The sequence below is a fragment of the Pezoporus wallicus genome, unplaced genomic scaffold, assembly GCF_028554395.1.
Source record: "Pezoporus wallicus isolate ANWC-B61680 ecotype Strahan unplaced genomic scaffold, APGP_CSIRO_Pwel_v1 contig_4131, whole genome shotgun sequence".
NCBI classification, from domain to species: domain Eukaryota; kingdom Metazoa; phylum Chordata; class Aves; order Psittaciformes; family Psittacidae; genus Pezoporus; species Pezoporus wallicus.
Window position 1 is genome coordinate 8,084,418 of NW_026641950.1, and position 17,236 is coordinate 8,101,653.

General features: G+C 40.1%; 1 protein-coding gene across 2 annotated transcripts in view; it reads left to right on the top strand.

Annotated features, from left to right (window-relative positions):
- The window catches only part of PKIA (cAMP-dependent protein kinase inhibitor alpha), a 44,531-nt gene that overhangs the window by 23,004 nt on the left and 4,291 nt on the right, over positions 1-17,236 (top strand). The window contains exons 1-2 of one of the 2 annotated variants that reach the window (XM_057426261.1): positions 10,816-10,897; positions 13,038-13,215. In XM_057426261.1, the coding sequence (XP_057282244.1) occupies positions 10,877-10,897; positions 13,038-13,215 (199 nt within the window). In that variant the 5' untranslated portion in view covers positions 10,816-10,876. Of the gene's footprint in view, positions 1-10,815; positions 10,898-13,037; positions 13,216-17,236 lie in introns of those variants that run through there. The other variant, XM_057426262.1, reaches the window with a different exon arrangement.

A 17,236-nucleotide genomic window follows, 5' to 3' on the forward strand; every position in this document is an offset into this window, starting at 1 on the left:
GGAGGTGCTCCAGTCCCCTGATCATCCTCGTGGGCCTCTCTGGACTTGTTCCAACAGTTCCATGTCCTTTTTATGTTGAGGACACCAGAACTGAACACAATACTCCAGGTGAGGTCTCACAAGGGCAAGATCACCTCCTTCAACCTGCTGGTCACGCTCCTTTTGATGCAGCCCAGGGTACGGTTGGCTTTCTGGGCTGCAGGTGCACACTGCCAGCTCATGTTCATTTTCTCATCGACCAGCACCCCCAAGTCCTTCTAGGCAGGGCTGCCCTGAATCTCTTCTCTGCCCAACCTGTAGCTGTGCCTGGGATTGCTCCCACCCAGGCGTAGGACCTTGCACTTGTCATGGTTAAACTCCATGAGGTTGGCATCAGCCTGCCTCACAAGTGTGTCAAGGTCCCTCTGGATGGCATTCCTTCCCTCCAGCATATCAGCTGAACCACACAGCTTGGTGTCATCAGCAAACTTGCTGAGGGCACACTCAATCCCACTGTCCATGTCAGCAACAAAGATGTTAAACAAGACTGTTCCCAACACCCATCCCTGAGAGACACCACTCGTTACTGGTCTTTAGCCGGACAAAGAGCCATTGACCACAACTCTGTGTGTGCAGCCATCCAGCCAGTTCTTTATCCACTGAGTGGTCCATCCATCAAATTGATGTCTCTCCAATTTAGAGACAAGGATGTCCTGTGGGACAGTGTCGAATGTTTTACACAAGTCCAGGTAGATGGCATCAGCTGCTCTACCCCTGTCCATCAGTTCTGTAGCCCTTTCATAGAAGGCCACCAAATTGATCAGGCAGAGGATTTCCCCTTAGGGAAGCCATGCTGGCTGTCACCAAGCACCTTGTTAATTTTCATGTGCCTTAGCATGTCTTCCAGGAGAATCTGCTCCAAGACTTTGTCAGGCTCAGAGGTGAGACTGGCCGGTTTGTAGTTCCCTGGGTCGTCCATTTTCCCTTTCTTGAAAATGGGGGCTATATTTCCCTTTTTCCAGTCGTCAGGAACTTCACCTGACTGCCATGATTTCTCAAATATGATGGCCAGCGGCTTCGCAACTTCATTTCCCAGCTCCTTCAGGACCTGCGGATGGATCGCATCAGGACGCATGGACATTTCCAACCAGCCCTTCCCTGTTGGTGAGCATGAGGTCAAGCATGGCACCTCTCCTTGTCGGCTCCTCTATTACTTGCAGAAGGAAGTTGTCTTCCACACAATCGAGGAACCTCCTGGATTGCTTGTGCTTGGCCGTACCGTCCTTCCAGCAGATGTCAGGGTGGTTGAAGTCACCCATGAGAACAAGGGCCTGCGAGCATGAGGCTTTTCCTATCTGTCCGTAGAGTGCTTCATCCACAGCTTCTCCTTGATCAGGCGGTCTGTAATAGATCCCCACAGTAATGTCTGTTTTCCCTTTAACCCTGACTCACAAACTCTCTGTGGACTGCTCACCTGTCCCCAGACAGAGTTCCATACTCTCCAGCCTATCCCTAACATAAAGGGCAACTCCCCCTCCCCCCCTGCCAGGCCTGTCTTTCCTAAAGAGCCTGTAACCTTCCATTCCAACACTCCAGTCATAGGAGCCATCCCACCATGATTCTGCGATGCCTGTTATATCATACCCCTGTACACGTGCACGCATCTCTAATTCCTCTTGTTTGTTCCCCATGCTACAGGCATTTGTATAGAGGCATCTGAGCTGAACTCCACATGAAGCTGGCTCATTGGCTGGAGTGGCCAGAATATATATACACTGCTCCGAGCATCTATTATAAGTGTTGGCAACTGCCTGTTGGGATGGAATGATGCCCCCCTCCCCCAACACATCTAGTTTAAAGCCTCCTTGACCAGTCTAGCAAGCCTCCTACCAAAACTGCTCTTTCCCTTCTTTATCAGACCAGCTCCACCAGCCCCCACTAGACCTGGCCTACAAGCTTGGGTCCCATGGTCAAGACACCCAAACCCCTGACTATGACACCACCCTTTTAACCAGTTATTAAGCTGGCTAATCCTCCTAGGTTTTTTTAGGTCCTCCCCTGTTTCCTGGAGAATTGACGAAAAGACCACCTGAGCTCCAGAGCCCCTAACCACCTCCCCCAGGGCTCTGTAGTCTTTCTTTATGTTCCCCAGGCTAGTACTGTCTGTATCCCTAGCACCCACATGTATCACCGGAAGTGGCTAATAGTCTGTGGGACTTACTAGAGCAGGCAGCCTTGCTGCAGCATCCCTGATCCGTGCCCCTGGTAGGCAACACATCTCCCTTGAGACGGGGTCAGGCCGACAGATGAGTGCTTCTGTCCCTTTCAGTGTAGAGTCCCCTACTACTACGACCCACGGCTTTTTCCTGTCGGCACCTGTAGAGATTTGTTTTGAAGCCCATACCTGTGCCTACCACAACTATTCTGTTTATGAAAAAGTCATCTTTAAGACACAGAATCTTGCCAACATTATGGAAATGCTGCTGTCTTCCTCTTCCTTTAAAAGACTGCAGGTGGACTTGCCTCTGGAAGGGCCTCAATTTAAACCTGGTTCCTGTTTTCCCTGTGTCTGGGAAACATCCTTCCTCTCTCTACCTCAATTCTGGACTGGTACACAGCTCTCCATAGACAGAACTGCCACTGAGCATGCTAAAGAGAAGAATAGGAGGTAAAATATTTTCTTTCATTAAAATCTCCCTTGTTTGATCCCTTAGCCTGGTACATAGTAAGGTATTTGACCCCCTAGAGCTGATTGATGCTTTAATAAGAGCACTATGTTTATATTGCTCCCTATATTGTTACAGAAAGGATTCCTGAAGAATTCAGCAATAAGGAAACCAAGCACATTGGTCCACCGTTACACTATAAGGCTGTAACAAGAAAAATGCTGTTTGAGGCTGGAGAGATTGAATGTTACACAAGACAGTTTCTCAAGGGCTGCATGAAGGAACCTCAAAAAGCAAATGCAACCCTGGTTCATGTTATCTGTACTGTGATTTTAAAAATGCGCAACCTTGTCTTAAAAGAGTTTTGAAATCAGCTTATTTTATAATGAATTGCAACATGGAATATTTGTGGATATGTTCCTTATGTTGAGCTGGTTAAATTTATAATAGACCCGATCTAAAGAGGGTTTATTTTTTTTTTTTCTGACTGGTGGCACATTCTACCTTAAGAAGATAACTTTCTTCCCCTTGACTGAAATAAACAGTAAAAAAGATATTTCCCCCCCCTTATAAATATGTAGCTCTCATATACCTGCAGAACATCTGGCAAATCTACAGCAATATTAGACATGTTTACTCCTCCTGTGCTAATGCAGGAGTTACGTTCTGGATTTTGCAAGCAGTGTCGTTTTTTGTCATCTTAAGGTAGATACCAAAACTTCCCAGGTGACCACTGTCTAATATTGTGGTAATAATATTATTATAAAGAAACAGTAAAGTATTCCTGCTGGAAACAAGTCTAAAAAAAGCCCATTTGAGACAATTATTTCAGGAATCCGTAAGTAGGCTATGCTGTTGCATAGCAACAGAGCCAGGCAGTCCTTAGACTCTAAAGTAGTCAGTGTATACATGGGAACCGAATGCAAAAAATAATGGAAACCTTGAAAAATGTAAGGCTGAGACTAACAAAAAATCATATGCAATATGAAATGTGATTTTATTGTGTGAGGTGTAATAAATTGAACTGCTTTTAGGTTACAAAACTTGAAATTCTGTCAGCCAGATTGTGCTACGCTTTTTTTTTTTTTTTTTTAAGCTTCTAGATAGTAATTAGAAGGCAGAATGTCTGGTGGCTGGAAAAACTAATTCAAAGGTAAAGGACATGTTAAATGACTGCCAGTGACTGCCACAGGAGAAAAAAAAATATTATTGATGAGCCAAGAAGTTGACCCAGTACACCTTGAATTAAATACTTATTAATATATTGTGGCACAAAGAGGTTCAGATATTTACATTATTAAAAAGCTGCTTGTCTTATGTTCATTTGACTCCAGTCTGGCCCAGTGGTATTCATCTTGGCAAGTACTGAAAAATGCTGTGTCATTGGGTGTATTCTTGGCAAACTCCAAACTTACATGTGAAGTGTGAAATTTTAACAGAAGAATATTATACTATAGCAGCTCTGGTTTTGCAAGAGGTAATTGATTATTCGAAGCAAACATAGGAACAAATATTTAGTACTTGGTAGCATACAGTTGTGTGTGATCTTGCTACCAAAAAAAGGCAAATCCCTTCCTTCCAGTACTGCTTTTGCCACTGCCAAAGAAGAAACAGTAATAATCTCAAGCTCTTCTGTTCTGGATGCTGCGAGATGTACTTTCATGATGAGTCATGACTGCGTGATTTTTAAAAGGTAGTCACATGCAGACAGTTTAAGTTACTCCACCAGAAACTGCTGAAAAGCCATGTAATACAACAAATGGCACATCTGTCTAGTAACATAAAGTGTCTTAAAGATTTGAGGAAGGGGTCTTGGATGTTGTTTTTTTTTTAAATACTAACAGTTTAAGGATAGCTAAATTGTGGAGCATTTAGGTATGTTGAATACTTGGTAGCTAGAATACACATTGTACTGAAACGCTGAAGAATTGTAGCAAGTAAATACAAAGATGCCATATGAAGAATTAGTATATAATATTGTTAAGCACGTGACCAGGTTTAATCTTTACATTGTAAGATGTCCTAAGGCTTTCCCATCTTTCCCATAAAATGTCTTTTCAGTGAGCCAAACTTGTTCAAATCAGTGGCCCTGCGTGAAGTCCCTGGGTCCTGCTAACTCACTGGGTACCTCTTGGTAGAGCAGCTAGAGGGTTCCACTACAGTAGACAGTATCTCCCATTAGAAGTACAGGCTTAACTGGTTTCTCTAACTGAACTCTGAGTTCTCTAACTGCTTCCTCCCCATCCCCACCGTTTTTTTTTTTTTGCAGGTCTTGTGCTCCAGATAGAGTACCCTTTTGAATGATGTCTCCCTACATGAAGTCTGATTCTTCACACCCTATTGTGGTTTTGGAATTCTGTCATGTTCCCCCACCCCAGCACATACATGAATAAATCTTTGCAGTGCTAATACCTTCTTGCTAACCATTACCTTTACTGGCTTTTTAAAATGATGAAGAACAAGGCTCACGTTAGTTCTTACCCTAGCATAACAAAGCTATGTATTTTATCAGATTTGGCATATATTAATATGGAAGAAATGGTCTAAATTTCTTGGCTTATAACTAGCTAGAGATCGTGAATCTTGATGTTAGTTTCATGGTTCGCTGTCAGGAATTGCAGCAACTAAAATTAATTACTTAGGGATGTTTAGCTTTTAAAATCTATAGTCCATCTGAGTATTTCAGCGCTTACAAATGAGTGGGGGTTGCCTTGCACCGTGGAACTGTTTCTTAAGATACACTGCTGTTCCCATTTAACTGGAAAGTACCCAGCAATGTACTGCGTACTGTCTGTGTGCATTTCCTGTTTCACTTTTTATGAAAATGAAGTCTTTTTTTGTTTGGGGGTTTTTGGCTTGGTTTTTGTTGGTTTGGTTTGGTTTGTTTTTTTTTTGTTGTTGTTTGTTTTTTTTTTTTCCTTTGACCTCAAAAGCATTAGTACCAGTAAAGCAATACCTACCAAGATGTATAGCTGCAGGGGGGAGAAGAGACATTGTGGGGAAGAGATCTTGAGTGGATAAGTATTTTATATATGCTAAATTTAAGAATGTAATGGACCAGAATCCTTTTAGGTCATCTGGAGTAGGCTGTCACCTAAATTAATGCATGTGTAATAAAGATCTCTGCTCAACCCTCTAGATGGTTGGTTTTTTTTTTCAGTTCAGTAGGAAGAGGTAAGCACATTGAAGGTGCTCATTGCATTCATTCTATAATTAATGCTCAATGTCGATCAGATGAATCACCTCTTACAGGTACTACCTATGTATGTGTACACAGGCGTGAATCTCATTCGTGCCCCCTTTCATAGCATTAATCTTCTGTCAAAAATTGGAGATATGCTTGGTAGAAAACCCTCTATCTGAGTGGTTTCCACATTATTGCCTTTGTACCACTGATTGTTTACATGGCTCATACTAGTCTGCAAGTAATTCAGGGAACTGTTTTGCTGTCAGACCTTCAGTCACAAGTTGGCTAAATGTGTAAGGGTTTTTTCAGCTAAAAGTTGTCTGTAAGGATTACAGTGGTTCCTAACAGTTTGGCCCAAAACACTTGTAGGTTACTTATGGCTGTTAGTGATCTGTTCTTTTTTTTCCCACATTAAGCCATATAAATGGTAGTGTACGTAGCAGTGAATAGAGGAGACATTGTTACAAAAATAGCCTCTATAGTGCTCATTAGTTCTATAAAGAATAGGTATGAGAGACTCAGCTATGTTTTCTAATGAGTATTGTGTTGATAAATACCTTTAAAGTGCTGACTGTGCAGGCTGGTACTTGTTGATGGAAGTTCCTGAGAGAATGAACTTGCCTATAGCATGAATCCTGAATTAAGGGCAGGGTTAGAAAGATACAAAGATGCTTCATGAGCAAAGCCTACACAACTTCGCCTTTTCTCGACATCCTGATGCTAAGCAGACATCTACTTTACATTTCTGCAGAAAGTCTTTTCTCTTTGCATAAAGCATTCCTAAGCTGTCGGTCCGTTGTGAGTCCTCAATAGACTGGGCCTTTCCAGTAACCCAGCAGTTGAGGGAGAATTCCTCTTTCCTGTCAAGAGGTAAATTTTGTGTCTTGATACTCTTCTGCGGACTTGCCTCTCTGAAATCTCTTTGCTTGAAGAGATGTGCTGCTGGATTGCCTTATAGAGGTCCCAGTGGACAGACTTTCCCCACAGGCTGAAACCATCCCTTTTGAACAAAACATTGTACTTGTTCAGTATTGTGTAAACCCTGCTCTTTGGGTTAAAGCATCATACCTTTCTAAACAAATAAACTGCAGTGCTGCATACCTGCCTTCGTCTTTCCAGAAACCTGTGACATCAACCTCCCCACAACTTAGAGGGATGTGGGAATGCTCTGCAGGACTGCTAGTTGTGTGTCACATGGGAAGCTTGATAGCTTCCATCTTGCTTGAGGGCCTAATCCATCATTATGGTTATGACGTGCTATAGCAATGGATTTAGTTGCTCACAGAGAGTACTGGAGCATCCTGAAAAGTAATACTTTAACTTCCTTCTTCCTTTCAGAAGCCAGGAGGTCTGTTCACCTACTGCAGCTAAAAAAGTCACACAGCAATAGATGCCTCTTTGAAAGCACATTTTGTTTGCCATTCTTTTTAGGTCGAGCAGTGACTAGAGATGGTAGATGATAATTCACTCTCTTCCATTGCCTAACATAGAGTGCCCATTTGGATACTTAAATGTTGTGATTTGTTTCCTCCTGGTATTCATTTCAAAATATCAAAACACTTAGTGTTTATAATTACTGCCAATAATCTCACTACTGATCAGTGGGAATGACTGCCTGTGTGCTGTATCTTTCCAAAGAACCAAAGTTTCTGTAGTATTGCCTCATTGATTAGGTGGTTTTTTTTTTAGGTGGGTTTGTTTTTTTTTTTTTTGGTTGGTTAGGTTTTTTTGTTTGTTTTATTTACTGGTGTTACGTCACTGCCCGTTTTTACGCCATAGTGGAAGGTAAAACTGAATTTGTGAACTGAAATTAAGTTGTAGATGTGAAACTAAATCCTCATGGGCACGGGCATAATGGCATTTGCCTGAGCAAGGACACAGTGACAATTTAACTACTTGGCTTTTAGTTCTGTAGATCTCTTTAGGTAAAATATAATTTAGATAATGCAGAAGGAAAACCTGTCTTAGCAAATGATCTCTTTGTACAGGCTATAAGCTGAAGGATATCCAACTTCATAGTGCTTTTTTAATGCAATTTAAAACAGATTCTTAATTTTTTTCTAGTTAAAAAAGAATAAATTTCAGATACTCATTTTGTTTGTTCTGTTTTGGTTTTTTAACCAGTTGAATTGGCTACTAATTTCCATTAAGATCTTAATAGTACTAGGAGTACTGCATGTACTAGATTCACAGAAATATTAACTGTCAAAAAGGTAAGTAACCTGTTCTATATCACTATTTTGTAGAAGCGATCACTTCAGAAACATCAGGCAGACAAAACTACATAAGGGATTTTCAAAGTGCAGATTAAAATACTGTCCAGCTCACTGGCTGGCATGGATATTTACATTTCCTTTAATTGATTTTCAAGAGTTAATGCTATTTTCTTCTTATCTGTGTCTGTGCAAAAGCAGTACTGTTGTAAAGCACAACAGATACCATTTCCTGTGGAAAAATATCCCTTTGTTAAATTGTTCCTATGTTTCTGCTTTCAACATAGCAGACTATGCATGCATGAGGTAGGAATCTAGGAACAGGCTGCTGTGGAACTGAGCTATTGCCTCACTGGAAAGAGCCCTGTCTCTAAGCCAGGGCTACACTTGGAACCCAAGTGTATTTTAAAAGCATAATTACACACCACCTCTAAAACAGACATGTTATTAAATGACAAGTTCTATTTTTTTTTCTTCCCTTATGAAAGCTGAATATGGGTAATTATATTTAAATAATGTGCTGATCGTGATACAACGTTTAGCAGCCAAAGCCTAGGAGAGTTTTATTTTAAAAAATTCCGTATTCAGTGCCACCATTAAGCATATATGGAGAAGAGGGGGAGTAGATACTGAGGGGTAGCATCTCTTAGTCTTACACTGCATGTTACCAAGAAAATGGCAGCTCTCCTGTGCCAGCAACATAAGCCGAATCCCATAGACAAGTCATATGTCCAGGGCACATTCTTATTCTGTCTTCCTTTTAAAATGATAAATACTGATTAATGAGGGTACTTTAAAGGTGTTTGGGTTTCTTTTAAGTAGCTAGTCCCTTAAACAGGCTAAACAGTCCCTTAAACAGCACTTACTTTTAATTCATGCTGGTATGCCAACATAACTTCTGTACTCCCACTTCCAGACTCACGAGGACAATGACACTATAACGCCTGGCTTCACTGAATGATTATGGAACACAGTCAAACTGGGTTTTCATTTGTGAAGTCATCACTAACTTTTTAGGGGTTTATTTTAAGAGTACTTTCAATAAGACCGGAGTACATAGAAGGAGGAAAACAGCTGTAGAAATTTGACAGTTCAGAAACTTGGGGTTATGATTTGTTATATATAGCATAGAAATAGGAAATTTAGCTCAGAAATTAAATTGTGGAGATCAAGAAGCATTTTGGGAACTTTCTGAAATCACAAATACTGACTTGTTCTGTACATAATAAATTATATGGTTCTTGTCATCCCTCTTTTCTTCTGCATTCTCTGGATATTAATTCTACTCCTTATAATGCTTACCTGTAAAATCTGTTCATTTGCATAAGATATAGAAGTAGGCCTTTTGCAGGTGTAGCAGTATGTTATCCAGAATATTCATTAATAATTCAGAGATGTCTTGTTACACTGGTTAAAATCTAAGATAGCAACCATGCCTACCTACTTTACTCATCCTTCATAATTCTTTAAATGCTTTCCAATAATTTTCAGCACAGATTTCTTTGGGAGGAAGGAGTTGGGAAGCAAAAGAGGTGGAAGTCTGATACCCATACATTTCTAGTAGTTATGAAACTAAGAACCTGAGGAAAGGAAAGATGCCATATGAAAATACACAGACCTGTATTGCAAACTCTACTCACTACCAGGCTAAGTTGACTCTATGTGGGGGAGGAAGACAAAGCACAGCTCTGAGAGACATAAAAGGGGATAGTATCTGATCAGTTACCAAGGAATCCAGTCCTCCAACAGCAGGTTTCATTGGTCTTTATGCTCACAGAACTGCTTTGCTGGTTCAGTTGGCAGGAACAGTGAGGTTTGCAGCTTTCTTGTTTCAGCTGAATACCATATAGCAGAGTTTTGCACATATACTGGTTTTGCAACTTAGAAAATAACTAAATAAGCTGACTGTGACCCCAATTCTTAACATATCTGTTAATGGAATTAGTTGAGCAATTCAAATTATGTTTCACGGGATTATTAGGGAATTCCATTCCTTCCAGAGAGACTGAAGGAAAAAAAAGTTTTTTGAGTGAATGGTAATGCCTTAATGACTGGTTCAGTGGATAAGTACAGACTGCTGGGCACTGAGCCATACATTGGAAGGGGAGCTCTTGGGTGATATCAGTGAAGTTCCATATTTATGCAGTAGTGTCTGAAGATAATGCCAATACAAAATAGAATGGTGTTTGATATTTAGAAGAAGACGCAGACTGGAAGACTTGGAAGTGTTAATAAATGTATGTTTGGTAACATTCTTTTTTGATCAGATTGTTGTTATAGTAATGCCATATTTAGCCTATAGAAAATGAAGATTTAAAATAAAGTTCTCCACAAGCACATTTTCCTTGTTTCATAGCTAAAATTAAATAAGCTTGAGATTTCCCTGGCGTTTTCTCCGTGTGTTATGGAATGTTTCAAGAACGATGTAATCTTACAGAAGGGTATTCTGTGCAGTGCAACCTGTATAGTCCAGGGAGTTGCTCACAGAGTACAACATTGCTTACTTTGCCAGCCTCACAGCCTTATAGTTTGTCCTACCTCAGCCGTAGTCTTCTCTGCTTATTTGGTTCCTGATGCGCTAATATGCAGCATGCAAAGTAGCAAAAGAATATTCTTCTCTGGCATTTTTTTTTTCTGAGCTGTGAAGGAACTAATGTCTTTACAGGTGTGATAGCTATGATGACTTTGGGCTGGTACTGCACTAATGCTTTTTTTTTTTTTTTTTTGAGGTTTTGCACTTTCTTTTCTACAGGCCAGTTGCAATAACAGGCATGAACAAATGTAACTCTTGGAATTTTCACTAAGAATCTTTTATTTTCTGATGTTGCTGGATGTTATTCTTTAGTGAACAGGTTAGATAAGTCTGAAAAGCTTATATTTCTTACCTTATCATGACTGTCCTTGCTCTTTCCCTTCACCTTTGCAAGCTGTATGCTTCATTACTACATGGTTGGCATTGTGATGTTTCACCTTGGGCAAAGAACAAATGGTAGGCTTCTTATTCCTCATTTGCTTCAATATTCTTACAGAGTTTCAAGAAGAGGGCACTTCATGGAAGAAATGTACATGCTGTCATGCTCATGAAAGCATCTGTTAATTGAGAAGCGCTATGCTATTTTGTGTGTGTCAGGCAGGCTTTCAGTCGATGCTGACCTCTTTCCATGCTGTAGGTATTTGTTAGGTTTTGTAGGTTGTTTTCTGGTTCGTGTGAAGGAATTTAAACAATTTCCTGGTTCATAGTGGTTGTTCATAGGAGTAGAATTATCCTGTCAGCCATTCAGTATTTGGCATGGGACACCAAAGCTTGATAGGAATGAACTTAAGTCTGTCAGTCATACAATGATACTTGGTATAGTTATGTTTAGACTAAATAAAATATGGTGTAGAACCCTTTTCTTGGCTTCTCAGATACATCATTATTTGCATCCTCATACAGCTAATTGAAGTTGGGGGGGGGGGACTAGAATGAAGATGAAGAATGGACAGGATTTGTGAAGTTATTTGAGAGGCGTATGGGTGGGGAGAGGTTGCTTGTTGTCTTTTTATGCATCCGTTTTCAAGATAAAAATGTGTTTATAAAAAAAATTAGTTTTGGTTTGTATTTTTGTTTTTTTTTTCCTTAGAGAAACCTGTATCTCTTGCTGCTGTTAGTGTTTTTGATGACTTCAGGAGCTTATTCAGTGCCCAGCAATAGCAGTAGGAACTGATTAAAAAGATTTGTACATTCTATGCAAATGTGAAACTTCAGTAATAATAGCTAAAGCCTCTCACTGCATACAGCTCTGCAATGCTGCCCTTACGGCCACGTCCTCTCTGCAGTATTCAAAACCACACAATTACTGCTTAGAAATAAAGGAAGCATGCAACTGTGGGGGTGCTAGTTTTGTATTGTGCTTCACTAGTGGTTCTTTTATTTGGAGTAGTGCTCTAGGAAAAAGTTTCCCTTATTTCTCGACTTCATCCAAACACAAAATGTGAGGGAAGCTACATTTGAAGCAGGGTAGTCTAGATTTTTGCAGGAAGCCTTAGATGAGTGCAAATTCAACCAGAGTAAAAGTAATGTGAACACCAAGAGAAAGTGGCTCCCCACCCCTTGGTCTCTGGTTCTAATTCTATAAATAAAGAAAAATTTAAAAATGCCTGAACAGGTTAGATCTATAGCAGACTCCAGCAGGGATTCGAATAGTTCTCTTACTGAGGCTGAAAAAGGATTTTTCTTGTATCTTTGGCAAATCTTACATTAACGCATGTTGTCATGTTATTCCGATAAAACATGAGAAATATTTTTATAGCGAAAATAAGTTCCAAGTTTGTATGTAGCTTACAGAGTCCTGTTTTGTAACCTGTGCATTACAGTTTAGCTGTTCTGCTTGCTCTGTTAGCCTGTCTCCATTAATTTCAGTGATGTTATGGTAATACATTCATTTGCTTTGGTGCAACTACCACGCCAGAATAACGTAGTTGAGTCTGAAGAGGTCTATATGCAATGCCAAAACTAATCATACTAACAGAAAGGAAAATACACAAAGCTGTGCCTGTGTATGAGAACAGTGTTCTGCGTGCAAAAGCATTATCGATTTGTACTTTATTACTCCTTACGCTCTGCTTTTAGTGCAGAAAAGAACTTTGTTCCACCCCCTACCTACCTCCTACTTCTCAGCTAATATTAAAAGCAGAGACAGCTCTATAAAGAAATTATATTGCTGAGGTCATTGCTTTTATAAAGTACTCACTCGCATATTATGAAATATGAAAAATGAAGTTGTTTAAAATACTGTTGAATACAGGTTGCATAAAAATCCACACACTTTTTGCTTTCTACTCTATTTCTTCTCCAATTTCTCCAAATTTTAAGGCTGGGGCATCTTTTGCTGCTTACTGTTAGCCAATCTACTGCACAATGAGAACCCTTTAGTTTTCTGTTCCTATTCCATAATGTCAGGTGTTTTTCTGGTGGTAGAAGTTCTTGTCTCTTTTTTTCCTTTGTTCCAGGTACTGCTATGTGGATATTTGTTAGCAATGACTGATGTGGAATCTACATATGCAGACTTTATTGCTTCAGGAAGAACTGGTAGAAGAAATGCATTACATGACATACTTGTGTCCTCTCCGGGTGGAAACTCTAGTGAACTAGCCTTAAAGTTATCAGAGCTTGATATAAACAAAACGGGTGAGTACATCTTGGTCTTCTGTTATATTTATTTAAAAGTAAAATTACAAATGTAATTTTGCAACAAAAATGTTTTTTTCTGATCAGCAGGGGTTGCTTGCAATAAGAAGCTCAGATGTCATAAATGGGAAGGGAGGCTATTTGCAAGTACAACATATGACTGAAATAAAAGTCATTCTGCAGCGAGTGCCTAGTAGTAGGGTCCATATGAGGATAAATTTCATGGAAAATTGAGTATACAGAAGTTTTTATTAAGACGCAACTCATCATAATATCCTTCAGTGGAAGCTCTCTGGTTTGAAACCTTTAGGAGAAGCCATGTATCTGCTTGAAAGGTTATTGTGTAGACTGATTTTGTTTTCAGCTGCCAAAGGACAGAGCAATAGCACTGCACTGTTACTTGTTTTACTTGGATCTTTGTTCCTGGGTAAATTGTCTTTTTCCCTTTTCTGCTGATCCTTTGTCCTTCTTTTAAGGTGATTAGTACTAATGCAACCCTAAACCTTATTTCACCTCTGATATTACCAAAATTTTTAGCTGGTTGTGTACCCTCAGCTGACAGGAAGGAGGAACAGTGTATGCTGAAGGGCCTTAAAGAAAAATTATATAAAAATAGTAATATGGCTATGCAATTATTTTCATGTTATGTGGGTGGGGGTTAATGAATGCATCTTATATATATTTGAAAGCTCTTTTCAGATCTTAGGAAAGACATCTTATGCTCACTTCAATAATAGCAGAAGAAAACTAATGTGGCTATGGTGGGTTGACCCTGGCTGGATGCCTGGTACCCACCAGAGCTGCTCTGTTAGTCTCCTCAGCTGGACAGGGGAGAGAAAATATAACAAAAAGCTTCATGGGTTGAGATAAGGACAAGAAGGGATCACTTGCCAATAACCATCACAGGCAAAACATTCAACTGGGGGAAAATGAATTTAACCTACTGCCAAATCAAATCAGAGTAGGGCCATAAGAAATAAAACCAAATCTTAAAACACTTTCTCCTCATCCCTTCCTTCTTCCCAGGCTCAACTTCACTCCTGATATTCTCCACCTCTTTCCCCCCAGTGGTGCAGGGAAATAGCAGTTGTGGTCAGTTCATCATACTTTATCTCTGTTGCTCCATCCTCCTCAGGAGGATGGCTCCTCACACTTTTCCTCTGCTCCAGCATGGAGTCCTCCCACAGGAGACAGTCCTTCGTGAACTTTTTCAACATGAATCCTTCCCACACGCTGCAGTTCTTTACGAACTGCTCCAGTGTGGGTCCCCTGTGTGGTCACGAGTCCTGCCAGCAAGCCTGCTCCATGGGCTGCAGGGGCACAGCCTGCCTTACCATGGGCTGTAGGGGAATCCCTGCTCCAGTGCTGGGAGCACCTCCTCCCCTCCTCCTTTACTGGCCTTGGTGCCTGCAGAGCTGGTTCTCTCATGTATTCTTACTCCTCTCTCCAGCTGCAACTGCTCTTGCACAGTAACTTTTCCCCCCCTTCTTAAATTAGTTATCCCACCATCACTAATGGGCTCAGCCTTGGCCAGTGACAGTTCCATCTAGGAGCGGCTGGCATTGGTCCTGTGTGACATAGGGGGAGCCTCTGGCAGCTTCTCACAGAAGCCACCCCTGCAACCATCCTGCCACCAAACCCTTGCCGTGCAAACCAGTATAGTGGCAAAGAACAAACTGTTGATAAGCAGCTGACAGTTTTGTGCATGTATACTTCTCAGAGACAACAGCAGAAGTTCTGAGGGGCATTGTCATTGCTGGACAGTCAGATGGGTGGCTATAGTGCTGTTTGGAGGGCAGTATTTTTTTTTGGCTTTAAGACTAATGTACATATTAAGTTATTCCTTCTGCAGTTAACCAGTTTGCGGCTTGTAGCTTCTAGATGCATGCGGTTCTAGATGGGACAGGCCTTTAATTTTTTTTTCTTTTTGTATTAAAAAAGAAAAGCTTTATTAGTATGTGTGTAGGTGTGTCTATTTATTTTAATATGGGGATAAGTGTAAAATGTTGGAAAAATAGAAAGTAGGTGGCATTTGAAATGCATAATGCCAACCTTCCTTCTTGCTTCAATTTTCTTCAGTCTCAGATGTGCATTTATCAAAATTGTCTTTGATCTTGTACATTTAGAAGATACAAACAATCCCTATTTTTAAGTTAAGCTGCTGGAGTGATTGTAAGCCAGAACTGTGTACTTTTGTGAGATATAAAAACAATGTGACTTTGTGCCTGTAATATGTTGGTACGCATTTTGTGTGTGCTGTTAGCTCTGTAGTGATGATAATGGCTTAAGGAACTGTTAGCTTCATTTTTAATATATAAGTCAGGAGTTTAGTTTTTCTTGGAGACTTCTTTTGCAGCTTGGGTAATTATTGCAGAAAAGTGTACAGAGTTGCTCATAAAATTGCCTTAGGTAGTAGATGCACAAAGATGCCTGCATGCTGCTTCAGGAGGTTATGCAGTTTGAACTGGAAACAGTGAAAATAAAGTTTGTATTGTTAGTACAGCTAGGTGCTGGATAAAAGCCTCTGAATCACAAATACTGGAAAACATGTTGTATTATCATTTGTAGTAGTGCATTATCCCATCATGTCTCTCCAAACCAAAGAGAGGCTACAGAATATTTTGCATCCCATATTCCAGTTCAGAATATACGAGTGCTTGTGGGATGTATGTATGCCTCACACCTGACAGGATTAAGGGGAAAACATGTCTAGGGGTTGTGTCTTAACTTATTTCAAGTTGCATGTCAAACAGTTTATGCTAAGTGCTATCTAACGATACAAACGTAGACATCAAGTTTCAATTCTTTTGTCTCTTATTACAGCTGTATGCCTTCTCTTGTAAAACTGCGAGTACATTTGCTTTCAACTACATGGAGTAATGGGAGAGTAGGATAATGTAGATTAAAAAAAAAAAAAAGGTTATTATGAAACGTATGTAAATTAACTACCCAAGCATATTTAGTACATTCACTTTGAAAAGCCTGCAGATACATTTCCTGTAAAGAACAGGAGCAGCTTTGATCAGCACTAGGCAGTGAGGCCTTCTTTAAAGACCACATATTTTCTATCATGCACTATTTGATACCTGGAGTACTGGTTAATCTCCTCATTGGTAAGATGATGACAATCAAGAGTTTACTGCATAATTATGTGTAATACCTGTAATTATTGTATTATACTCTCCCTTCAAAACAACTGTTCCAGTGTTCTTTGTCCATAATAAGCAAACCACCTGCTATTATGTATGGAATGGCCGTATTTACTGAAATTTAAAACACAGATGCTAGGTCCTCAGTGGCAAGGCATTTTCTCTAAATTCAGTAAAAGCAACACTGTGTACATCTGTTAAGTAGAAAACAGCAACAGAAATCAGAAGGCAGAAGAAAGATTTTAGTAGGGAAATCAGCTGGTAGCTCTCCTGCTCTGGTTACTCTTTCAAGGTAACCAATGCAATTCCAAGAAACTTCATATTCAGGTCATTGTGAAGTAATGAAAGTAGTAAGGGAAAAGTACAATGAAGAAGGAGGACCAGTCTCCCCAAGACTAAGCTCTAAAACAAATTTCTGATTTGCAGGGTGTCTACAGATACGCCCTAGAACACAGATTCAGTGCAGAAGTAGAAACTTCCCTGTAGAAGTTGTGATGGTCAAATCATCTCCAAAATCCTGGGGATAGTGGAGGTGTTTGAAGTCACAGAGAAGTGGAATGAAGGACTGATCATAGAAATTTGTGATTGAAAGTAATTTTAGTTCATGGTAGAAATATTTTAAGTGTAAGCATTGGGAACACTGGTAGAAAAATGAGTTAAAAGCTGCATGTTAGCAGAACTAGTAACTGTTGCTAGCTTACCAACTCACACAACTGTATTATGGTTTACAGTAGATTATTTGGTTTGGGGTTATGTAATACTATCTGTTGGTTTCAAAATGCTGTGCAAGAATTGCAGCTCTTACTCTTAAGAGCTTATAGACATCATATTTTGAAGGAAGAATAGTTCAAGAGTGTGCTTAGGCAACTTGG